The following is a 26,520-nucleotide window of genomic DNA, read 5'->3' on the forward strand; positions in this document are numbered from 1 at the left end:
TTGTGGTGGAGGGCACTCATATACACGTACACGGACAGACTTCTTATGCGTTTCGCGCTCCAGGCGCTTTATCAAAGAGTCTCTTTGATAAAGCGCCTGGAGGGCGAAACACGTAAGAGGACTGTCCGTGTACAACGCCTATGTTGTGGATGATTCCCTGTGAAGAATAAACCTACCTTTTTTTTAATCGGCATTTCATTCTGGTTTCCCGTTTTTTTTACCCACGAGCTGTGCTCTTTTCTTCCTGGTGGTTCGGGCTCTTCACCTGCATGGAGTTGCACACACCGATGGACTCTGGATTGCTCATCCGTATACTGGTGCAGTGAGTACTGATTTTCATTGTCATATGACTTTTACAAAATTAAAGGTTCCTTTACTTAAAATCTTTATCTGTCTGAAACGGAGGGGGCAAGCTAAGGAGGGAGTAGATTGGGGAGGGTCCGCTATTCATCTGGGACCTAGCATGCTTACCCACCGCTCGTTTACCTCCTTTCCCCTTACAGCAGCTGTTAGCAGTGCTGTTACCCTTACTTGATATATGACTGAATTATGCGGTTGAACACTACTTTATGCCACTAAGGGGCACTGTTCATCAGACTATTAATCAGTAATACTTACAGTATACTCACTTTGCACCTGGATTGAAAACAACCAAGTTCTCTTTAACATTACATACCCGTATATGGACATATCTACTTTTGCTGTATCTATGAGGATGTTTGTTTTGGTTGTGAAACACTAGCCTGAGACTGCTAGTCTCAATATCTATCGATTATTAAAGAAAGATCAATGTTTTGGCATGCATACCTTTATCAAGATAAACAAACAGTGAATAAGGACACACACACACACACACACACACACACACACACACACACACACACACACACACACACACACACACACACACACACACACACACACACACACACACACACACTATGGATGTGTGTGTGTGTGTGTGTGTGTGTGTGTGTGTGTGTGTGTGTGTGTGTGTGTGTGTGTGTGTGTGTGTATGTATATATATATATATATATATGTAGCTGGGTCTCCCCAGCCTGTCAGCACCCCCCTCACCTAGCTACCGATCGCGGGTGCCGCCGAGTCCAATGGCGGCCCCGCCCGGCGATCGCAGGGGTGAGGGTGGTCAGGCTCCAGCTCGGGGGTTGCCGGGGATGCGTGCAGCCGGTTGCCAAGGCCGCACGCGCGTCACATGGATCCCAGCGCTCCCGGAGCCGGGCAATGAGGGCGCCGCCATTACACAGCCACTCGCGCATGCGCAGTGATCGCGCAGGCGCGGAAGGGTCCCTGGAGCTAGGGAGAAGTCGCGCGAGTGTAGGAAAAGTGCAGGAGAGGTTGCGGCGGCCCCTAATTGTTCGCGCACAGCTTCATGTAACACCTTACCTACCTATGTGATAATGAACCTGCTATGTATCTCAACTTTGTTATTTCTTGTGGCCTCATGGAAATGTTACTCTCTCTATTCACCACAAACTCCCCCCTCCTGGCCCACACCCAACAATCACCACACACCCTGGATTACTCAAAAGCCTTGCACTATCTACTGAATGTTGGCGGAGAACTCTGAAATCCAGCACCAAACCCTGCTCACTCTAATAGCAAACATCACAAATTTACAACTTGTAAACAACTACTCAAATTTCTACTCATACTATTACTCTCTTTAGCAGGTGATATTGAACGTAACCAAGGCCCTCCCAATTCAACTCTGTCCCATACCCCTGAGAATATACCCTTTCAAATTCCAAAAAGGTCTGTCTGTCGCCCCTATATAAATATCGGAGCCTGTTGCCCAAACTGGATGAACTAAGGGCATGGTGCCTTATGCATAAACCCAAAGCCACCAGTCTCACAGAAACATGGCTAACCCCATAAACATTTGATGCTTTTGCTTTCCAATCTTTGAACCTTCTTGCCTCTGCTTACTGCAATGTCTTTACTCAAGACCATTTTCAGTCTCACCAGAAATTTTTGATTTCCCCTTTGGGGCAATTATATGGTACTGAGAAGATGAAACACAATTAAACTTAAGCAGCTCAACCTTGACGAAGTTCCACTAACTCTGGCTGCTTTTTTGTGGCAATTGAACTGACACATTGTCATCCTTCTGTAGGCAGCCTGGATGACCACAGTTGTGGCGCATTTACGCTGGTATTTTTCTCTCTCTTCTTGCTTGAATAGCTTTCCAGTACTTCTGAATTATTCAAATGCCTTTCTCCCTATTCAACAAGTTTAGTTCACTTGTGAAAGAATCCTGTTCCTTGCGTACATCTCACAATTCTGCTCTCAGATCCTCCATCTCTTCCTGATGCTGGCTCTGAGTGTGCATCAACGCATCCCTCATTATCTCTGCCAATCCCTTCGCTAGGGTCCCATCAGCTTGCCTTTCCCAGGTTTCTTTCTCCTGTCATACTGACTGTTGGGGATGGAGCAGTGTCTCTGCTCCTCTAGCGCTTGCTTCAGTTTCTGGACCTTATCCTTCTGCTCTGCGGGGACACACTGGGCACTCATTCCTGAAAGGACACCCCTTTGTGTGGTCAGACACATTACACATTAAAGACATTTTTTCCTCAATTTATTCATCTTTCAGGTGTATTCTTCACCCTGACCTCTGAAGGCGACATTGCTCAATACTTTTCACACTTTTCCCTGTATATGCTGTATGCAAAACTGGTAGTCATACACAGTAGTGATACGCAGTATGTCATACATACACAGTAGTCATACCATGACTGGTAGTCATACGCAGAGTCTGTGCTTTACTTCCGCTGGGCAGCCATTTAAACCTCTGCATTTATTTGCAAAACAAACAGACCTTTTAGTGTCGACTCACATTCTCCATCATATGTGACAAACGCCACCATTGTGTAGCGCTGTCTATCTGGGCTCTTCCCGACACGGTCTTCTAGGTTTATTTAGAGAAACACAAGAATAAGACGTAGCATTATATTGCATAACTCAGGCTTCTATCTGTTTTATTTCATCCCGGTAGGAGACTGCAGTTTCAACAGATACATGTTGGAGGCACTAAGCCATTAACCTTCAGTGGTTATTTCTTATATCAGTGACACAATATTTTATACAGCCTGTCACTTTAAGAAAATGAAACCATATAAGTAAAGCCTATTCCTTTTAGGGAAACTAACTATACAGCAGCATAAGCCTTTCTAACTGTTGCTGGCCAACTAACCTGGTTCCCAGCATAAATAACACACTCCACACTAACACTTAATAATATCTACAATTTTTAGACACAGCAACATACATTGTGTTCTTATCTGATAGATGGGGACAGCATTCCGAGAGTTCAGACAATTCTTCCAGACACTGCAATTCATGAAGGGAGCGTACTCCCAGGAGTGGATACAAGGGAGCAGCGTGCCCCCAGCCTCCAGGCTCTAGGAGAGAGAGTGAAGCAGCAAAGCTAGCTGCCATAAATACCTGTTCCTTAATTAGGAGAGCAAGTGAGGGGAATTAGAACCCTTATAAACTCTGGCCTGGACTTTCTATCCATCAGTCTCAGTAAATGTGAAGTTGCGGAATGGATCCCTTTACACAATTTCGGCACTTTTTGACCAAAATCGAACAGAAAGCTACCTAATATCCTGGGACTATGTCACTATATATATGTATTTGTAACACCCCTTCCCTATCCCTATGGGAAATAGCGGTAATTACGGTCACTTGTGCTACCTGTTAGACTTACAGAAGGCCTAAGCCTCCACTCCTGGGGAGCCTGGGGTGACGGTGTGTTCTCGTACTCTCTGGTGCAGCACCTCCACCTATGAAGATCCAGTTTAGCAGGATGGCTCCTCCTAGGAACTCGTATACCTTTATGGTATACCCAATAACACAATCACACCATCTTTTAATGTCCTGTTCTGAGGGGATTATTACTATTATAGGCTTCTCCATTTTGGCTTTATTTTTGTTAAAAAAAATCATAACACGGTGTAATATGTCATGTGTTGTTGTTCATCTGAGGTTAAACTCCTAACTAGGCAAGCGGCTAGGGTGTGTCAGTTAACATCTGATTGCAAGGGCTTTTAAAAAAAACAGTCAGCAGCCTGACAGAACTGCGCCTTGCCCCAACCAGCAAGGATGCAGTTGGAACAGTTCTCAGGCCTGCTGGATGCAGGGCCTGTTGTTTGGACCAAGCCCACAGCCTGATAGAGTCAAAGAGAGAGACTTTAGGTGTTGTCGCTTACAGAGGTAAAAGGGCTAAGTATTGGTCAAGAACTTAGCTCTCCAATCTGTAGTTAAGGAACTGACAAGTATGTTAGTTAGTGCTCCATAGGGAGCTAGGTATTTTGTTTTTGCTCCTATTCTGTTTTTTGCCATTTTGTTAATAAACCTAATAAGCGAACCCTACGTTTCCTCCCTTAATGTGAGAGAAAAGACCCTGCAAAGTGTCCAAGTTATAATAATTGGTGGAGACTGCAGGCACTCTAAAAGGCATAGCACCTAAAAGTCTATGGGTTGGGGAAAAAAAAAACACGAGTAAGTTTTTAAAATGGCTGCTCAACAGGAATAAGTCACCTACAGAGACCCCAACAAAGACACCTACAGGAGGTACAAAGTGAGCAAGAAAAGTCTGCCCCACCTGTATGACTACCAGTTATGATTGTAGCATGTACAGAAAAGTATTGATGCAGTAGCGCCTCCTAAGGTCAGTGTGCAGAATACACCTGAAAGTCCCAAAATGGAGGATAGAATATGTTTATTGTGTATGAGCCCGGCCACACGAGACAGGGTCCCTTCAGGAATTAGCATTCGTATGTGGCCCAGGAAAGGGAGCAGTACCAGATGTGTTTATGGTGTAAAGTGCTCAGTTACACTAAACAGTGTCCCTTCAGGCATTATGATGATGTTGATGAGGAGGAAGAGGAGAATGACTCCTATGTGGCCCCGGGAAAAGAGCAGCATCAGCAGCAATTTGTTCCAGCGAGCCAAGCAACTGCAGCAGCAAGCAACGCACTGTGGACACAAGAAAAATGCAGAAGCTTGTAAAAATGAATGTGTGCTCAGTACCACTGATGCATCAGAACATTCTAAGGTAAATAGGAAGAGATAGAAAAAGAAAATAATTTCTCAATTTACGGAGGAAGTTGCAAAAAGATGTAACAGGTTTTTCCCCAACCTCTAGGAGATTATGCTATTACAGGGTGTTTCTTCCGCAGCCGTGCTGGAGTGATGCTCCGGGTGGAGCATCACCACGGATCACCTTCCGCTGCTGTCATCATCTGATGTTGGGTGAGACTCGCCCCCAGGGGAAGAGGGCCGGGACACATCGCGGTCGCCGGCGGCTTGCAGGCAGCGGTCCCACTCCTGCGCCAACAGCGGAAGTGCTCCCGCCTCCTCCCGGGTGGTCACCTTACCCAATAAGGATTAGTAGCTGCAGGCACCAGGATACATGGTTCCTTTGGAGGGTCCGCCCCCGAGGTCGCAGTCCAGGCCGCACTTTTCTCCAGAAAGGCCACCTCTTTTCTCCGGTTGGATATAGTAGACAGCGACACCCTTGGCTCCAATGTTGGGTGAGACTCGCCCCCAAAGAAGGTGCCTCTAACCTTTTCTGACTGTAAGAATCCCTCAACACACAGTACCAGGGTAGTGGACCAGGAACCTAGGAGTAATGATTCCTTGAGGCATGCTGAAAATGCACTGTAAACTGCCAGGCATGACAGTTGCCTTCTCCGTGAACAATTAGATAATGAGCAAGATACCAAGGCTGAGCTACAGAATTGTCTGTCCGCAGTGGTCACTAAGTGTGTGTCTATGGAGAAGACAAGCGACTTTTGCAGAGTGAGTTGGAGGAAGTGACAACTAGTCTGGAGAGGGCAAACACCAATGTTGCTGCCATGGACGAGAAGCAGAGAAAGTTTGTCAAAATAATTGTTGATGGGAATCAGTACTATGAGATCTCTCAGAAAGACATTCGCAATCTCAACATAGAGCTGGAAGTATCACAGAAAGGTGCTCACTCTCAGCAAAGAACTAGAACTCTCATGCCATGAGGTCCGTGCTCTCAGTAAATTGGAGGATGTGGTTGAAAAGATCTTGATTAATTTAGAGACTGTAAAAAGAGAGAATACAAGTGTGAAAGAGGAAGTTTCGATTTGACTGACCAGGTCAGTGAAAGGAATGAAAAGCTTTACGAGTTAGATACATGAAGAAACTATTTAAACAAGAAATGTTAGACGTACAGAAAGCACTGGGGTAGTGCACACAATCGGAGCCCATACTGCAGAGCCATCTGCAAGGTCTGTGTACACATCTACAGGAGGCAAAAGAGAAACAGGTGGAGGCTGAAGAGAAGCAGTGAACTCTAACGAAGTCCAAGTGCTACTGAAGTGTCTGAGTAGCCAGTGTGTCCCTGCAGAGCAGCATGAGGAGCTGAATTCCATGCTGAGCATCACCAGAGCATCACTGGAGTCACCGCATAGAGGGCAGGTGACTCACTAAAAGAGGAAGCATGAGAAGGTCCAGTAACTAGAGCAAGATCTAAAGAAGCAGAGATGCTGCTCCATCCCCAACAGTCAGTACGACCAAGAGAAAGTAGCCTGGAAAAGGAAATCAGCTTTGACCCTAGCAAAGAAATCTGTAGATCTCTAAAATATAATGAATGTCCAGTGCACCATAGGTATATCTAGACCAGAAGACCTAGATAACTTGTACTGCCAATTAAGATTGTGACATAATACCTATTGGAGTCATTCAAAGTAGACCATCTCTCCGTATATACCACAAGGCACTTTGGGGGTGGGCTAATTATTCAACATCAGGTGGTACTACACCATGCTATACACCAGCAAAGCCTAAGGAGTCAGGTCAAGTCACTGCAGGTCAGTGGCGTAACTACAATTCCCCCTCCCTCATCCCAAATATATATATTAAAAAAAACTAGACATTTTTCTTACAATCAAAAAAAGTTTTCCATTCAGTCATCAATATTAACATAAGGAACAAGAGAGTATTTTCTGGAAAATCAAACAAAAGTGTCCTGTAACCATATTCCATATTCCTCTGTTCCCCTTTACAGTTTGGGATTCATTTCTCCCTAGTTTGGCTGTCTGTTATTTTCCTTGTCCTAGCAGCTTGCTGCATGTGAAAAGGCAACATTATTGCTACATGTTGTTTACACAGCCTGTGTTGGTTGCCTGCAGCTCATATTCTCCTAGCTGAGAGTGGGCTATTCCTACCACCCTTTCCTTGCTGACAGTTAGTATAGTCTCACTTCCCATCTAGTGTGACCCTTGCTCCTCACTTCCTTTTCACCCTGGACTCTGAGTGAGTAACTGCCTGCTATTTACCCCAGCAAGGCTTTTCTGTTTTACACTGTCTCATCCTTGATACACTGCACTTCAGACAGAGAAGCACTCTCTACCTACAGTACATTACATCTACAAGTACCTTTCTCCATGTGATTTTCCCTCAATAAAACTAAAAAAGAGAAAAGGACTTGTTTGTGCTTTGGAAGAGGGAAGACATGAGTTAAGCTTACTGGAACTAATCATACATCATTCGTGACCCTGGTTTCAGAAAATAAAGAATAATAAACCACAATTAAAATGAAAAAATCTAGATATTCATTCTTCTGCAAAAACCTCAATTAAACATTTGAAGTCTAATTTTGTTGCCTCTTTGCTTTCTATGGCTAGGAGGGGAAGATCATTCAAGTGTGCCCAAATATATTTTTATGAGCTTCAATTTGCTGAATGATCTTACTCCGTATGCTACAGTTACAGGCAATGTTAAAAAGATTAAAATGGCACTGTTTACTTCAGCAAAATCACTTTCCATGAAGCCATATTTTATAAGCAGCAAATCAGCCAACTCCCTCACGCTCGATGTTTCGTTAATATCATTTTTAACAAATAAAATTGTGTTTATTAGTTGAAAAGGGAATTGGCTACACAAATCATCTCTATAGGCTAGTTTTAAATTTGTTGCTAGTTTCATTACGTTAGCTTCAGATTCGTTGAGAAAGTTTTTTGGTTGTTACTGTAAAATCCAAACAACTCTGTAATTTTTTCCATTCACTGCTAAAGTGTGCTAACAAATCCCATCTTTTAATACTGTTTCCAAAAAAGTTATAAATATCTGTAAAACTGTATAAACTCTTTTTCTATTTCTTTACACCCAGAAACAGCATCATATACGTACAACTAGATTTCAGTTATGACAAGCGCAATGAACTTATGATGCATTTGGTTGAATACTTTTTATTTTAACCTGGACTCATAATAAACGCCCCTCATAATGTTTGGCCATTGTGTCCTTGTCCACGACCATTTTTTTTGAAGTGAAACTTCCTTAGTGGCACCTCATTCGAACTGGGACAAAAAAGAATTGTGGAGACAGAAATGAAACGGATGTGACGTCAGTGCTGGCAGTTGAGGCCGGGCTGTGTTCTGGCTCAGCCCGACCCCAACACTGACATCACACCCGCTCCACAAATCAGATGCGGCGGCGGCGGCGATAGCCGCCGGCGCCGCTCCTAATTGCCCCCGCTCCCCCCACATGGCTGATGACATATGCGGCGGCGGCGGCGATAGCCGCCGGCGCCGCTCCTAACGGCCGCCATTCCCCCCGCACATCCGCTGCCAAGCCGCGCATGCTCAGTAATCATGGGGACTGGAGGAAAGCCACGCATGCGCAGAAGCGGTTGGCAGCGGCGCCGTTCCCCGCCCACTGCCACGGCTGTTGACATGTGTCCCCGTCTGCTGCCCGGGACAGCAGAGACCGCCCGACCGGGACAGCCCCCCACCCACCCTTTCTTTACCCGAATGGGACAGCCCCCCACCCACCCTTTCCTTACCCGAATGGGACAGCCCCCCACCCACCCTTTCCTTACCCGAATGGGACAGCCCCCCACCCACCCTTTCCTTACCCGAATGGGACCTCCCTCCCAGCCCACACATGGGCCCGCCTAACTTCCACTACCGCTGCCATGCCGCGCATGCGCAGAAGCGGCTGGCAGCGGCGCCATTCAGCCCTCCTGTGACGCGGGCGTTTGCGGGCAACCCAGGAAGCGGTGGTACAAAAACCCGGGCGCAACCCGCGCGGACCCCCCACACACTGATGGACCCCCCCGGACCCCCCACACACTGACGGACCCCCCCACACACTGACTGACCCCACCCCGGACCCCCCCACACACTGACAGACCCCCCCAGACCCCCACACACACTGACTGACCCCCCCAGACCCCCACACACACTGACTGACCCCCCAGACCCCCACACACACTGACTGACCCCCCCAGACCCCCACACATACTGACTGACCACCCCAGACCCCCACACACACTGACTGACCCCCCAGAGACCCACACACACTGACTGACCCCCCCAGACCCCCACACACACTGACTGACCCCCCCAGACCCCCACACACACTGACTGACCCCCCAGACCCCCACACACACTGACTGACCCCCCCAGACCCCCACACATACTGACTGACCACCCCAGACCCCCACACACACTGACTGACCCCCCAGAGACCCACACACACTGACTGACCCCCCCAGACCCCCACACACACTGACTGACCCCCCCAGACCCCCAAACACACTGACTGACCACCCCAGACCCCCACACACACTGACTGACCCCCCAGAGACCCACACACACTGACTGAACCCCCCAGACCCCCACACACACTGACTGACCCCCCCAGACCCCCACACACACTGACTGACCCCCCCAGACCCCCACACACACTGACTGACCCCCCCAGACCCCCACACACACTGACTGACCACCCCAGACCCCCACACACACTGACTGAACCCCCCATACCCCCACACACACTGACTGAACCCCCCAGACCCCCACACACACTGCCTGACCCCCCCAGACCCCCACACACACTGCCTGACCCCCCCAGACCCCCACACACACTGACCCCCCAGAGCTCCACACACACTGACTGACCCCCCCAGACCCTCACACACTGACCCCCCCAGACCCCCACACACACTCACAGTCACACGCACACTCAGTCACACACACTCAGTCACACTCACACGTACACTCAGTCACACTCAGTCACACGCACAGTCAGACGCACACTCAGTCACACTCGCAGTCAGACGCACACGCAGTCACACGCACAGTCACACGCGCACTCAGTCACACGCGCACTCTCAGTCACACGCGCACTCTCAGTCACACGCGCACTCTCAGTCACACGCGCACTCTCAGTCACACGCGCACTCTCAGTCACACGCGCACTCTCTGTCACACGCGCACTCTGTCACACGCGCACTCTGTCACACGCGCACTCTGTCACACGCGCACTCTGTCACACGCGCACTCTGTCACACGCGCACTCTGTCACACGCGCACTCTCAGTCACACGCGCACTCTCAGTCACACGCACACTCTCAGTCACACGCACACTGTCACACGCGGAATTCACACTGCCTGACCCCCCCAGACCCCCACACACACTGACCCCCCAGAGCCCCACACACTGACCCCCCCAGACCCTCACACACAGTCACACGCACACTCAGTCACACACACACTCAGTCACACTCACAGTCAGACGCACACTCAGTCACACTCACAGTCAGACGCACACTCAGTCACAATCACAGTCAGACGCACACGCTCAGTCACACGCACACGCTCAGTCACACGCTCAGTCACACGCACACGCTCAGTCACACGCACAGTCACACGCACACTCAGTCACACGCACAGTCACACGCACACTCAGTCACACGCACACTCAGTCACACGCACACTCAGTCACACGCACACTCAGTCACACGCACACTCAGTCACACGCACACTCTGTCACACGCACACTCTGTCACACGCACACTCTCAGTCACACGCACACTCTCAGTCACACGCACACTCTCAGTCACACGCACACTCTCAGTCACACGCACACTCTGTCACACGCACACTCTGTCACACGCACACTCTGTCACACGCACACTCTGTCACACGCACACTCTGTCACACGCACACTCTGTCACACGCACACTCTGTCACACGCACACTCTGTCACACGCACACTCTCAGTCACACGCACACTCTCAGTCACACGCACACTCTCAGTCACACGCACACTGTCACACGCGGAATTCACACTTAGTGCAAATAGCTAATACAGGGGATGTGTGCCGAGCACGCGCATTCTAAGTCAAATTTATTTGCGTTTTGTCATTGAGATTGTATTTTGATTTTTAATTAAAACATCACCAATACAAATACAATTTCTGTGACAAAAGTCAAAGAAGTTTCACTTACTATGCGCGTGCACAGCACACACAGCTTTTTTTTTATGTTAATGGACTTTTTTCAAATATATGTAAGATTTGATCCATCATACCTTTTGCAGTATGATCTGTAACTTCATAAAATCCTAAAAAAAGATTATTTAATATTGATTTTAACAGGCTCAAAGTTTTCATTCCTCTCCCTCTCCTCCTTGGGATGAATAGTTATTTAGAAAGCTCCTTGTATTGTCCCTGAATATCTTTGTATATAGTTATCATATCCCCTCTTGGACTCCTCTTTTCTAATGTAAATAAATCTAATGTAGCTATTCTCTCCTCATAAATCAGATTACCCATCTCTTTTATTAATATGGTTTAGTTCCATAAGGTCTTTTTATATGGAGTGGTGCCCAAGACTGTACTCTATTCCAGGTGTGGTCTTACTAATGCTTTATAAAGGGGCATACTTATTTTTACTTCCCTTCAATCCATTCCAGTTTAATGCAAGATAAGATCTTGTTTGCCTTTGACTGCATGACTTTGGACACTATTGCTAAGCCTGCTGTCTACAAGCACTCCTAAATCCGTCTTCATCAAGGATTATTTGCCACAAAGAAGAAACCTGCACCAGCAAGGGAACAGGATTTACGAATGAATCCCTGCTTCAGATTCTCGTCAATCTATGTAGTCATCGCCTTGGTTTCAGGTTCGGAAAGAGGATACAGTATGTACGTCCATGAGGAGGAATCATCCCAGGAAGAAGGTCGATCGCCAATCAAACAGTCAATGTACAGATAATTCTTCAGCCTGTCCCTTGTCGAAAACCCACCTCAGGTCGGAGTAGCAGGCTGGGAGACCGTGTAAGTCCTCCAGTGCAGGCAGTAGAAGAGAACCCACCAGACAACAGGGTGAAAGACATTTGCTATGCAAGGCAGACCCCAAAGTTCTTATCTGTTCCGAAAACCAGTCAATCTGGGGATTGTAGGTACGTTGCCAGGGAAGGGAAAGGGGAGTGATGTATAATAGCGCTAATGGGGATTACAAACAATTGACCCTACTCTAAGGGTGAGCCCTATGGTTGCAAGGCAGCCTGGTGGTAACCTGACAGTACAATCAGAATAAACAGCAAATAAACAAAAGAGATACCGGCGCCTAATGAGTCCAAAAATAATGGAATCCTGGATATCCAGTAGAAATAGTTCCAGTTCCAAGGAAATCAACAGTCTCTGTATCTTGGGGTATTCAGATATGACTTGATGCAGTGGAAGTAGAACATGCAATGAAAAAAGAAATATTTAGTGCAACACAGTTAAACAATTTATACAGACATAATTGCAACTGGCTGACATAAACAGACAAAACAAACAGACAAAACTAGACAAACAACACTTAAGCAAAGCTAATGATAAAAGTTATTTATTAAACTAGATGATAAAAAGGACAAATGGCTAACAGACCGCTCCGGTGGGTTAAAACCTAGATAACACTCACAGGACGGCTGCTGGTAATTCGCATAGTACCAATGGGGGCTGGTGACCGCGTGTGGGGGATCCGCTGGGTGCCTCAGACGCCTTGTATTCCTTCTGCGTCTCTCTACTGGCAAAAACCGGAAGTGACGCCGTCCTCGTGGCGGACCGGAAATGACGGATGTGACGTCAGAACCTGGCAATCTCCAGTGGAAGATACAGGAAACGGCGATCTGCACCTCCTTGCCCCACAGTCATTGGAAGAATGCACTCAGCACTTGTACTGCTTGTAAATATAAGCCACCAAATGTCCTATGATATGATATATGATATATGATATCCCCTGAGAAAGTGTGTTTAGACGCACGAAACGCGTAGGGCATTTTTTATCTATATATAGGACATTTGGTGGCTTATATTTACAAGCAGTACAAGTGCCTCTCCTCATTGCCTTGACTGAAGCAGCCTTCAAAGCCCTCTCCTTCCAATCGGTCTCCGCTGCCAGGGTCCTAAACTCAATAGCATAGTGTCCCATAGCTGAGGAGCCTTGTTTTGACTATAGTAGTGCAAATTCAGTGGAAGCTGCAAGGTAACAAGAACTTTGCACGAGCAAGGTTGGATAGCAGCTGCCTGCTACTTAAAGGCCAGAGGCAGCTGCTGGCAATGAATGTCCAAAGTGAGGCTTACTTCCTGTGAAGGCAGGCATTGCCAGGAAGCAAGGTGGCCGTGGTAGCTTTGGAGAAGGTGATGTCACTTCCTGTAAGCATTCATCCTGAATGTTCGGACAGATCCTTTATAGCAAGACTTTTACATTGGCTGTGGATAGGTAGGCTTCCTTTTGAACAGTTGGTTTTAGTCCGATCATGTTTGTGATAACTGCTGCGCAGATGCCTGCATTAATTTATTTAGACGAAAGCACCGCTGAGTAACCAGTGATGCTTTTCTCATTGTGCAATAGCAGATATATTTATGTCTCATTCTAGTCACACACACATTCCCAGCAAGCTCAAACCCCGGTTCTAGTCATAGACGGAATCTTTATAGCAGTGGCTTTCATAGCCAGGAATTTGTTTCGGACCAACGTAGGCATGGTAGAATGACTGGCCCTGAATAACACGTCTTACTGTAGTTATAACTTTGTTCTTCTTTTCAGCATTTTGTGGAAAGCAGACTATATAGGAATGAACAGTTTGCTTGGTTATTACACAGGATCTGTATCCAGACTGAATCACAAGATCAGTTTTGTTCATATTCCTGTAGTGTCTTTGTTGCTGAAATCTTCTAACATTTGACTGGAGTACAATCACACATTGCTTCAGATGTTCATACTTTCCCCTTTGTTGTTGCATTCTCCAATTGACTGAAGAATGCATGCTGCTTTATTTCGGCGATAAAGCTGGCAAGCTTTCATCCTTCCGTAGGCAGCCTCTATGACGACAGTTGTGAAGCGTTTGAGCAGTTAACTTTCTCTCTCCAACCTTCCTTGGATAAGAGGTCTGTAGTATCTCTGAAGTATTAGGAGGCTTCGCTTTCTTTCAAACTCTTCTCTGATTTTACAAAGTTCTAACTGGAAACACAGGGATTTGCCTCTTTTCTGTTCCAAGGCACCCTCTGTTTCTTTCAGTGCTAGTTGTATCCTTGACATTTCTTGTACAGATAGTTTCTTCTCCTTTTCTAGTTGATGGAGTTTTATATTTCCTGCACTGACCTGCTCAGTAAAAACTGATTTTGCTTATACAGTAGCACTCTCTATTTACAGTCTCTAAACCACTCCAGACCCTTTCATAGGTATCCTTCCATGTTCAGACCTGTGTTGAAACTGTGAATCGCTTCCCGAGAGACTTCCAGCTCTGTGCTAAGACTGTGACCCTCTCTCTGAGAGACTTGGTCAATGAAACACTGGTTCTTGGCAGTATCAGTGTATGAATTCCCCAGTTTAGTCGGCATGTCATCCAGGAGACTCTTCAACTGATGCCTTTATTTCTCCAAAAATACACTTGGTGGTCGCTGCGAACAGACACCTCTGTAGCTTGGCCTTGGCTTCTTGCTCTGTATCCAATCGTCCCCAGAGGCAATCAATCTCATCCCATGCAGATTTAAGTGCATGAGCTAAGGCATCTTTAGCTGTGTTCATGGCTTCATCTTTCTTTTGCCCACCCTCCTCCTTTGACGCCACTCCTGGGACAATTCTGCTAATCGCACTAGGCTGCAACATATCTCTGCTCTTTTCTGATGCATACTTTCCTTATGTTGCAGGGTCATTTTTAATTCTTTCTGAAACTTCCACTGGAATGGGAACCTCCTTTCTTTCTCTTTACTTTGGGAAGCTATGGAGCATCTGCGGTACTGTGCTCACACTTATTGCTCAAAACTTATGTATGTTCCACTAACCTATCACGCGTAGAATCAGAAATGTTTATCTCCGGCTATGCACAGGAGTCAGTGACAGACAAACTTGTCTTTAAAGTGGGAGCCATAGACTCAGAACTAGGGAAACCAAACTCCCCAGGCAGACCAGTGAAAAGTGAATGCATCTTTAAAGCAGAAACCTTGGAATTAGCAATAGAGATATCAAGCACCGCAGGGAAACCGGAGAGAGAGGAACTTGCTTTCAATGCTGAGGTTTTTGAGTCAGTAATAGGAATATCACACATTGTGGGGAATCACCCAGTACGGGAAAAACAAAGGGAAGTGCTCTTGCCTTTGAAATGGGAACCTGTGAGTCAGCTGTGGCACTGCAGAGTAATCAGGGAAATATATGCTTGTCTCTGAAGTGGAGTCTCTAGAACTAGCAGTGGTTACACCAAACACTGCAGAAGAATCAGGGAAAGGCAAGCTTATTTTTGAAGTGTGAAAAGCTGCAGTGGTGCCAGGTAGTGCAGAGAAATCAGGGAAAGCAAGCTTGTCTCTGAAGAGAGAGTGTTAGGTTGAGGCCCCGGTGTCATTGCTGCACGTGCGCCTGCCAGGCTGGTGGGCATGTGCAGCCAAGATTCTTGGTCTACAGTGAGCTGCAGGGGGAAAGACGGGGGGCTGAGCCACTACATCACCCGGCATGTTTTCTGGCTCATTGGCTGAACCACCAGGGGGTGTGGCCAGTGATCTGTCGCGAGTTGTGAGCATGGATTTCCTGTCTTCAGGGAAATCTGTTTGCACAACGCGGCGGGCAAGGCAGCAAGCGGCCCCGGCCCCATTGAGGTGCAGTTCTTGTCCCTGCAGCACCCGCCATAGCGGGCGATAGCGGGCGCTGCAGCAGGCAGCAGGAACCTAGCCTTAGAACCAGTAGGGGTTAAATCAGGTACTGCAGAAGATTCAAGGACAAGTGCATTGGAGGGTGGCAACCTCCTACCTAATTGAAGCTTACCCCCTCCCACATTTAAATGGTTAAAAGCTCACTCCATAGCATCTCCCACTCACGGGAACTTGCTTGCTTGCAGTTTGGCTGTGACAAATCTAATACAGAGTGCTTTTCCTGGTAATGTACAGGTTATTAAAAGCTTCAATCAGACTTAGAACTTTGCAACTAATATTGACAGATTTATTATAAATCATTCTTCCTGGTATTGCACAGGTTATTAAGAATTTATATAAGTGTTAGGGACCCCTGGAAATGTGGTCTGCCGTGCAGTGGCTCAGGGGCTTACAACAATTTTGGCCAAAAATGTTAAACTAAAAACCATTTTATTTAATAGATATTTATACATATATATTTAGGCACTGTACCGTGTATGAATTTCACTGGATGTGCACTGAGCTCTGTCTGTGTTTTATGTTCTGTCTCTTGTTTTAAATAGTTAAATCAGGTACTGCAGAAGATTCAAGGACAAGTGCATTTGTCTTTGAAGTAACAGCTTTAGAATCAATATTAGGGGTTTTAGACATCAAAAAGGGTACCTACTGTGTCCCTAAAGAGAGTGCCGTGGAAGGTTTGCTTCTTAGAACCAGAAAAGCCATTTAAGCTGGTGTTCCCCATGGAAAGGAAAGGGCTTTTCCCAGAGACAAAATCAGCAACAGTCATACAAAACCCCGCAGAAGAATTGAAGCAAAAAACTTTGGAATCCACAAAAGGATTTTCAAAGAAGGGGTCTTTCCCAGGGCGGTGCAGTTGGGGTGCTGTGTCTGTTCCGGCGACATAAAGAAGTGGCCTTTGTTTTCTGTCACAAACCCTAGGTGTCAGGTGCAGGATGGATCTCAGTGGCCGGTACAGCAGGCGAGGAGGAAGGGAAGAATAGGGTCACTAGCTAGGTTCAGGGCAGGGAGTAAAGTAGCATTGTCGGGCTCACAGGCAGAAGTCAGAGGCAGGCAGTGAAGAGGCATCATCGGGGTAACTCGCAAAGGTCAGGGATGGCAGCGAAGTAGCAGGAATAGGACTGGGACACGAGAACAGGACTGGAACATGGGAACAGGACTGGGACAAGGAACAGAACTAAGGACAAGCCAAAAGTATAGGCAAGGACCTTTAATTTAACTACAACTCAAAATAGGATACAGGCAAAACAGAGGTTAGGCAAAGAACAGGGCATGGGCATGAAAGAGTCTGTAGCATACAAAACAAAGGCAAATACTAAACAGAATGGAAACTAATACAGCAGTAGCACATCCGGTGGTGTGGACATGCAAGGGAACTGTGGACAGAACATCAGGATGAACCTGACATGGAGAACGGGTGGAGAGAGTCAGTGTCAGTGCAGGGAGAAAGAGAAAGTGTCAGGGAGAGTGGGGGGAGAGTGAGTGTCAGGGAGAGTGGGGGGAGAGAGTCAGTGTGTAATGCTTGCGCGAACACACAAACAAGACAAGACCCCAGTACTGAGGTGGGAAGGTTTAGAGCCACACACCCACAGCAGCGGAGGCGTGCCTGGAAGGCAGATAGTCAGCGTAGCTGGGTCTGGGTTGGAGAGATAGGGTTATTCCTGTATACTTGCCGGGGTCCTAGGTTATAGATAGCTGCAACGTAAGCCAATGGTCTGGGGTAGAGAAGACAGCGTAGTTGTGGTCCGTAAGCCTGGGTCGTGGAGTGGAGAGGTAAGCGTAGTCGAGGGTAAGCTGGGGTCAGAGCCAGAGAGGGTCCACAAATAAGCCGGGTCGGTACACGAAGGGTCACACTGCAAGAGAATACTGGAACAAGGCAAGGCAAGGCAAAACAAAACACAGGATCCGCACAAGGCTACACTTGGTTATGCTCAGCATTGCAACTGAGCACTAGCAGGGTATTTAAACAGGAAGGAAGCCAATAGAACAGGAGACGGAGCGGGGTGTGGCCCCAGCGGAGAACGGGATAGGTGCAGGAGACAAGGGGCTCATTAGGGCTTGATGCGCAGCTGGGGATCGTGGCGCGACGTCACTCGTGCATTCCGCGCGCGGAGGGGGTGCGTCGAGTCCGAGGAGGCGGAGCTGAGCTCTGTGGCAGTAGTATATGAAGAGCAGGTACGCGCGCGCTCTGTAACGGAAGCGGGGGTGTGCATACTGGAGGAGGGGGTGCGGAGGCAGCAGCAGCTACAGTACTTCTGGTAAGAGAGGAGGGAACACACCGCAAGAGACGTGTTCCCCGATTCCTCACACAGTGAAGGGAGAGATTGTCGGGGAGAGTGGGGGGTGCGAGAGTGTAAGGGACAGTGGGGAGAGAGAGAGCTTCAGTGGAGGGAGAGAGTGTTGGGAGAGTAGGGGATAAGAGTGTCAGGGAGAGTGGGGGAGAATTTTTCAGTTAGAAAAATAAATCTGAAAGTTAATTGGTTGGGGGGCGGGGGAGGTGGCCCTAGGCTGAAGGTTTGCCTAAGGCACCTTCCAGCAGAGGAAGGACTCATGGTATAGCACATATTGTAGCACATCTCAGTAAACATAACCCCTTTTACTGATGATTGATACAGGGAGTCACAACACTATGGTGCAGCAGGATTTCTCCCCTGAATTCTCAGGAAGAAATAACTATATATGATAGAAAATGAGAAAGCAGTGTAACAAATATCTTAAACATTACCTAACAGATAAGTGTATATTTGAGCAGCAAGCATTTGAAAGTTCATCATTATTTCTTAATATATTTTTCATGTTGTTTTATCTCTCCCAGGTTTGAGGCAAACATGCATTGAGGAACTTTTAATTGACAATATTAAACAAAGACATTTCGTAGTCACTCTAGTTATTTATTATTTATCCTCTAATGTCATTTTAAGCGTGTCCTTGTTGATGTGGTTTGGTTGCTGAGATTCGATGAAAGGAAAGGTGAATATTGACTTCAATTGTAACGTAACCTTCAGATATAAGGTCTGAGGGACTGCCAACTTCATTCCATTATTCTGTGCTAAACAAGCATCACAAATATTTCTATTTTCTTTTCACATGTCCTCGTCTGACAAATTACTGAGTAAGAACATGCTATTTGGAAAATAAATTACAATATCAATGTGGCAAAGATAGTTTTGCTAGGTATTGTATCACTGCTGTCCCAGATTCTTTTTTCCAACCCGCAGTACTTCTATGCCTGTTAATAGCTTTCTATTTCATGTGGACAGTTACTGTAAGATGCAATGTTTTTAATTGTGTTGTTTAATGTATTCTTGTTCAAGGGTTGCCACAAGTAGCTGCTTACTATGCAAAATTAACTAGTCACCTACCTGTCCAGGTGTATATTACACCTGGATTCACTTAATCGCAATTGAGGTTTTTCCCAGAAGCAGCTACTTAAGGTTCCCTGGAACTACCCCCAGTCACTCTTTGACAAAGTACCAACGGGTACGAAATGCGTCAGAGTGACTGCAGGGATGTTGTTTTCTTAAATAAATCTTTTTTACGGCTCACTGTACAGCCTCCTCTCTGGCGCCTTTTTGCTGTGCTCCGCTTTTTCTCCCTTTCACTTATATGCCTGTTTATAGTTTGGATGTTTTTTCAGCATCCTTTGCTTGAAAAAGATGTTATTCTATTTTAGTCACAAGTTGTGCTCCAAATTTTGCAGCCTGGGAAACTCAGAGGATTACATTTGATTATAGCCACAAAATTGACATGAAAGGGAGTCATGTACTGATGTAGTAGACGTTATTGCACAATGGTTTGTGGTAATATTGGAGTGTTATTAATCAGTAGTGCTATTGAGAACAATGGTTAAGGACATAACACACGTGTTATTTAACACATTATTTTGTGCATTAAACTCGCATTAATGAAGCTAATAACATCTGCCACATTTGTATAAAGGTCTCTGGGCTGTAAAGCTGAAAAAGAAAATAGCGCCAGATTTATAAAGAATAAAAATACATCTTTAATCAATTAGATTTTTTTCCTTTGATAAATCAGATGCATTTTTGCACCACTATTTGCAATATGGAGATTTTAAAGCATAGCCCCCCATGTGAGGCATTTTGGACGATTTTGATTGCATCAATTTTCTCAAGATAGTCTATACATCTTTTACACACTGTCACTCCTGGAGCCTGAGCCACCACCCACTCCCTTGAACTCTGTTCTGTGTTTCCTCCAGGGCCTCCTGATATTCCCTTCAGTGTCACGTTTTCCCCTACCTGCCTCCCGATCCCCTGACCCTCCTCTCTTCATAGTCACTTTGGCCGCTGGTCTCTCTGTTCCTCAGCCTCTCTCCTACCTCGTACTGCCAGCAGAGATGAGGGGGAAGGGGGAGTCATGCTGGTGGCCAAGCCACCAATTTCCTAGCTGGTCTCTCTCCTCTTCCTGCCGCAGCTCACCCATCCATCTACCACTGCTTCTTCACTCCCCTGTTACTTCCTGCTCTACTCCAGTAAAGCGGGAGGAAGGTATAAGAGACAGCAATGATAACGACAGTGTGTGGACAAGGGAGCAGGCCAACTGGGGGACCTCTGTCTAGAACAGACACCGGTTCATCTTCGGACACCCTGGGAGCCATCCGGCACCATATGCTGGCACTGCGGCCCATGTCCCATGTCCCATGTTCTCCATTTCCTCCCTCTCCTTCAAACAGGTAAAGATTTTCACACACAGGGAGAGGGTTCCTTGTTTCAAAATCCAATGATTGGCCAATTATTAAGTACTGCACAGCATTCCTAATTGGCCCAGATGACCAAAGGGACGAGATGAGGATGGGGCTATGACATGGCATCCTTTGCCCACACTTCTGATTGGTGTGGCTTCAGTCCCATGGAAAACTGGGGAATGGTCTAGTTTAAAAGGCCTCACTAGCAGATGCCAGTCAGACTCATATAGAGAGCAACTTAACTTGATGTAAGCCTCTCTTGGACCATCCTGGACTCTGAAATTGTGCCTGACCCAAGGACCCTTTCCTTGACTATAATCTCTGACAAACAATCTTTCTATGTAAATTATAGTTTTTTTGTACACCTTCCACTTCATTATCTTGCTGCTGTAGACGTGTATGTTATCCCTTTAATGTACTGTAAGGTTTTCTATTAAACCCTTTTAGCTTAATAGCTGTTTTGACGTGCTAGTGTGGTTCTTGTCATTTTTTAAAATTATTTTGTATACTGGAAATTTTTGTGGCATTTCGGTAGTGTGCTTTCTTGAAACCTTGAGACCATTGAAATTGCTAAGGTCTCCTGGTCCTCAAAAACCACTGAGTAAGAGTATAGACTGTGGGACACTGTCATTTGTGTGCACACTACACAGTATTCTGGCCAGGATTTTGCGGTGTGTTTACTGGGGGCCCCGTGACCCTCTGAGTTAGCAGATGTCCCATTGCCCCCAGAAATCACCAATGCGTAGTATTAAGCTTGTGGCTCCACTTGAAAGGCTGTGCTTGTTGGAAGTGAGTAGGAGGTATCCCAGATATGAGTATAGCTCATTGGTGGTCCCCCTAGTGGCCCGGATGGTGACGCTACCATCCTAGGTTTTAGGCAAGGATTATCTGCTTGGGTGTTCAGGCACCTTTTGCCGCAGCCAGGGCAGGAGTTTATTTCGGTCAGTAGGTGCTATCCCAGCTGGTGGAGTCTGCCAATACTTGGTATACCGGTGACCTACAGTTTTTGGTTACCGGTGGCCCGACGTTACGTATATTCTGCGGGGCAAATTTCCCCACATTTTCTGACTTGGTGCAACATTTGTTTCAAACAAGTTTTACATTTGATATAGACACAAGCAAAAAACACTTATCTTCACACTTTCTTTTCACGTTTTTTGCACTTTTCACATCATTTATATATATGTTGTGAAGTTTTGTGTGATATATTTTTATTAATTATCTATATGTTTACAAGTTATTCCATTTAGTATTTTTTACACTTAAATTCACTATTTATTAACACTTTAGTCACCATTTTAGTTTTTTCACTATTGATACTTTGGCGCTACAATTTTTGTCTTTTATATATATATATATATATATATATATATATATATATATATATATATATATATATATATATATATATATATATATAAAACAATGTTTGATAAATAGCCCTCTTTATGAATAAAGTTACTTCACTCAGTGATGCAAGATAAATGTATTGGATCGAGAGCAATAATAAATAAGCAGTTAAGACATTTAGGGTCTTAGTCTATAAAGTGTTATAGTGCTGATCTGGTGCTACTACACAGAAATCATCATTGAAGTCAATGAATAGGTTTATAGAATAAGGTGCTTAGACATCTAATATCTATGCTTAAAGCAGCATACGATTAAAAAAAATCCCTAGAGGTGGGAAGAATGGAGTTTCTGGAGCTGAAGCGCATATCCCCTACTTCCAGAGATAATCACATCTGTAGGTGCTGCGAGTGTGCCATGTAGGTTTACACAGGCCAATAGGAAACCGAGAAGGGAACGTTGCAGCTACCTATCGGCTCCCATCCCGCAAGAGATGTGAGCCTCCACATTGTTCACCCAGCTGGACATGCTACAGGCAGCACCTGTGGTAAGTATGTCAGGAAGCAGGGGGTCTCCAGAGCTGAAATTAATGTGGTTTAACTCTGGACATCCCCTGCTTCCCACCTATAAGAAAGAAGAAGAAAAAAACTAGGCGGAACTTCGCCTTTAACATTTCACGACTTTTGTGTAACCCCAATATTCTTGGTTAGGCACTTTTTCTTTTCTTATAAACTTTATGTTCTGATGTTTACATCTTCTATATATGATACACCTATGTGAGCACATGCAAACATTCTATTACCTGAAGAGACCAGTCGAGGCAAGTGACCACACGATGTTTCGACCAATGCTCATCATAAAACTGCCGGTTAAATGACAGATTGGCACCAGCCTGAATATCCCTTTAAACAGAAGAAAGGTTTAATGTTAAAACATTCATGAGACGTTAGCATAAGATGCTGATAACACTGCATTGTAATTTAGGCGATTAAAAACCTACTGAATACACGCAAGAGCCAAACTGTATTATGAATATCTATGTAATATTTTGTTACAAGGTCTAATAAATCACCAACAGGGAAAAATGTCATCTGCATATGAACACAGGTAATAGGAGTCCATTGGGATGTAGTGAAGACCATAATATACAATGTGCAATCTCAGGGACCCCTTTCCCAGGTGAAGAAATCGCATAATATCGTTGAGCATTCCTACCGCAGCTCTTTTTGCACAAGTACAGGGTGGCCCTTTTCAACTATTTAACTCTTTACTTTTGGGAGTACTTCCAAGGAAAAACAGAGATGGCTGCGGGGTCACCCAATCGGAATCTGCAATGCAATCTCACAATGATGTAATGACTTTCCATTGGCTGTCAGAGTGAAGCTGACCCCAATGACCATGTTGTTTCTCCCAGACAAGACTTTGTCAATTCACTTCATTATTAAAATTCTTAGGAACCTCGGGGTTCCTATACTGTAGCTTGCAATCCTACGGTTCAACTTCGAGGGGTATCTTGAAACAAGGTAAACAAACAAACAAACCAAAAAAAAATATATATATAAATATATTTGTATGTAAAAAAAATAAACAATCAGCACAGATAACTGCTTTAATGAGAAGAAGGAGAAAAGCATGTGTTTTTTTAAATACAGTACATCAAACATTCTAAAAATCAAATAAGATGAATTGGGATAGAAAAGGAAGAAAAGGGCAGACATTTGAATGATAATTTGGTAAAAGACAATTTAAGAGGAGATGAAAGCGGAAAACTATTTTTTAGGGTGCTGCTCAGTGGGACAAAATACAGCATATATATATATATATCTGTTTGACATAGAACTATTTATCAAAGTCTCCTGACTGCAAAAATGAAGCACTATAGTATAGTCAGATTGAACAAATACTAATGCTATATATGGGAAAAACTTTAATTTTATAACTAGAACTGTTAAAGCAGCAATCTTAGGGCCCATGAAAAGGTCAAGTACTGTAGCATGCAAGTGTTATAAAATATACAAATTAGATTGTCGATATCACAAGCAGTCTGTGATAGGGCTTAAACTGGGAATGAAGATAGCTAATTAAAAAGGTGTATAACTAGATTTCAGTATTATCATTAGTTAATAACTTCGGGTTGTCTGTACCTGGCAAAGTGAAATATGAGTTGTGAGAGATAAGATTACAATAAATCCTTTACCCATGATAACAATATTTAAAGGCTCAAATTTATGTAAAACATTGTATAAAAACAATGTAGGTTAAAATCCTTTAGTACCAGAGAGGCAAGCGTTGCTTCTTAAATACAAATATAGACTTTGACAGTACAGAACGGTTTCACACATGCTCATCTGGATTCTGGTATTACTGACATGAAATCACACCAGCACTTCAAAGCCTATCCTCACTGGCAATAATATATTCCATTAATCATTCATACAACAGTGATGTTTTGTTTAAAAATACAACAATGAATGACTTGCTATAAAACGTTACTTTCCAATTTACACCACTGAATGTTATTGCAAATAAAATATATAAGTGCTGCCATCTGTGTAGTGTCAAGCACTTTTCAATCACACTATAGTACCATATAGTCAGAATTAATCAGCCATTATCACAAATTCGACAGTATAAAATGTTGATATTTTTGGGCGATGCTACTGTAACTTCAAACATTTACGTGGTATACAGTGGCGTCCGCCTTTAGTCTAAATCGACTAGATCCGCGATTTTCAGATTATCCCGGTTATGTGCGGTTTTGTGTCATTTTCGCCCGGAGTGAACTGCGTTATTTTCACGCTATATACTTATATAATATTACTATTACTTGTATAATAGCCAAAGACTATTCTACTTTATATTCCGCACATTTTAAGCCCTTTTTTAATCAGATAATGAAAGACCTGACCACCCGGAACCCATATACAATCTCTTGGTTTGGCAGAATAGCTACTAAAAAAGATGAATGTCTTACCAATACAGTACTTCTCTACGTAGACAATCTACAAATTAAAATACTAAAAAATATTTGCAAAATAGACGCCCCATAGTCTGCAAGAGCATCCTGAACAATTCTAAATTGGAAGAAGGCCTTACGCTCCCAAACTTTTCTGAGTGGCCCAACTAGGGCAAATAATCAGATGGCACTCAACCCTGACCAAAAAACTTTGTGTAGAACAAAAAAATCTGATTTGCTCTCCAGTTGGACTTAGAGATGTTCTTTGGCTAAATAAAAGATCCAGACCAACTAAGATCTGAAAAAATCCAATACTGCCTTTCTTTAAATTCGTCCAAATTCCTCTCTCTCTTTCTCTGTCTCTCTCTGTCTCTCTCTCTCTCTCTCTCTCTCTCTCTCTCTCTCTCTCTCTCTCTCTCTCTCTCTCTCTGTGTCTCTCTCTCTCTCTCTCTCTCTCTCTCTCTCTCTCTCTCTCTCTCTCTCTCTCTCTCTCTCTCTCTCTCTCTCGGTCTCTCTCTCTCTCTGTCTCTCTCTCTCTGTGTCTCTCTCTGTTTCTCTCTGTGTCTCTCTGTGTCTCTGTCTCAGAAAATAAAAAAGGTTTGGTACATCTATACATTTGGGTATAATCACAGGGAGGGAAGGGAATGTGAGGGGAGGGGGCATAGCATTTGTACATCCATATTAGATAAGATAACAGTTTTACCATACAATATAACATAGCATCCAAAATACTTTCAATCTAAGTATGGAGATATACCCACATGTTGGAACCAAGGTGCCCACATTTCTGAAAATCATGGAGTGGAGCCGTTTTACAAAGGAGAGTTTTTCCATATATACTACAGTATATGCCAAATGTTGTTGTTTTTATCAGGTGTATGGAGGTGGTGGTGTTGTAGAGGGTGAGAGGGGAGGGGGGGAGAAGTTTGCTTCCATTTCCTGGCAATAGTATATCTGATGGCATTTAGAATTTGTAAAACTATTTTGAATTCATTTTTATGTTGGTTGTCTATGGGTTTCCTAATATTATATACAGTGGGTCACGAGGGATGTTGACCTGCAAGATATTGTATATGAGTTCAAGAACTGCTTTCCATAGTGACTGCATTTTGGGTCATGACCAGAATATATACAATATGGTCCCTATATTTCCAATCGCACCAACATAGTAGAGAGACATTTGGGGAAAAAAAAGTGTAATCTGGTAGGGGTTAGGTACCATCATTTGTGGATATTCTCTTTCATCACAAACAACACAGGATGAGGAGAGAGAGACACAGAGACACAGAGAGACAGAGAGAGACACAGAGAGAGACACAGAGAGAGAGAGAGAGAGAGAGAGAGAGAGACAGAGAGAGAGAGAGATAGGCAGAGAGAGAGAGAGATAGGCAGAGAGAGAGAGAGAGAGAAAGCGAGAGACAGAGAGAGAGAGAGGAATTTGGACGAATTTAAAGAAAGGCAGTATTGGATTTTTATAGATCTTAGTTGGTCTGGATCTTTTATTTAGCCAAAGAACATCTCTAAGTCCAACTGGAGA

General features: G+C 44.8%; 1 protein-coding gene across 5 annotated transcripts in view; it reads right to left on the reverse strand.

Moving 5' to 3' along the window:
- DYNC1I1 (dynein cytoplasmic 1 intermediate chain 1) overlaps positions 1 to 26,520 on the reverse strand; it is a 576,993-nt gene that overhangs the window by 211,681 nt on the left and 338,792 nt on the right. For all 5 annotated transcript variants that reach the window (XM_075587298.1, XM_075587296.1, XM_075587299.1 and 2 more), the window contains one exon: positions 22,830 to 22,929. In XM_075587298.1, coding sequence (XP_075443413.1) covers positions 22,830 to 22,929 — 100 coding nt within the window. The remainder of the gene's footprint in view (positions 1 to 22,829; positions 22,930 to 26,520) is intronic.

The sequence above is a fragment of the Ascaphus truei genome, chromosome 2 (genome assembly GCF_040206685.1).
Source record: "Ascaphus truei isolate aAscTru1 chromosome 2, aAscTru1.hap1, whole genome shotgun sequence".
Classification (NCBI taxonomy): domain Eukaryota; kingdom Metazoa; phylum Chordata; class Amphibia; order Anura; family Ascaphidae; genus Ascaphus; species Ascaphus truei.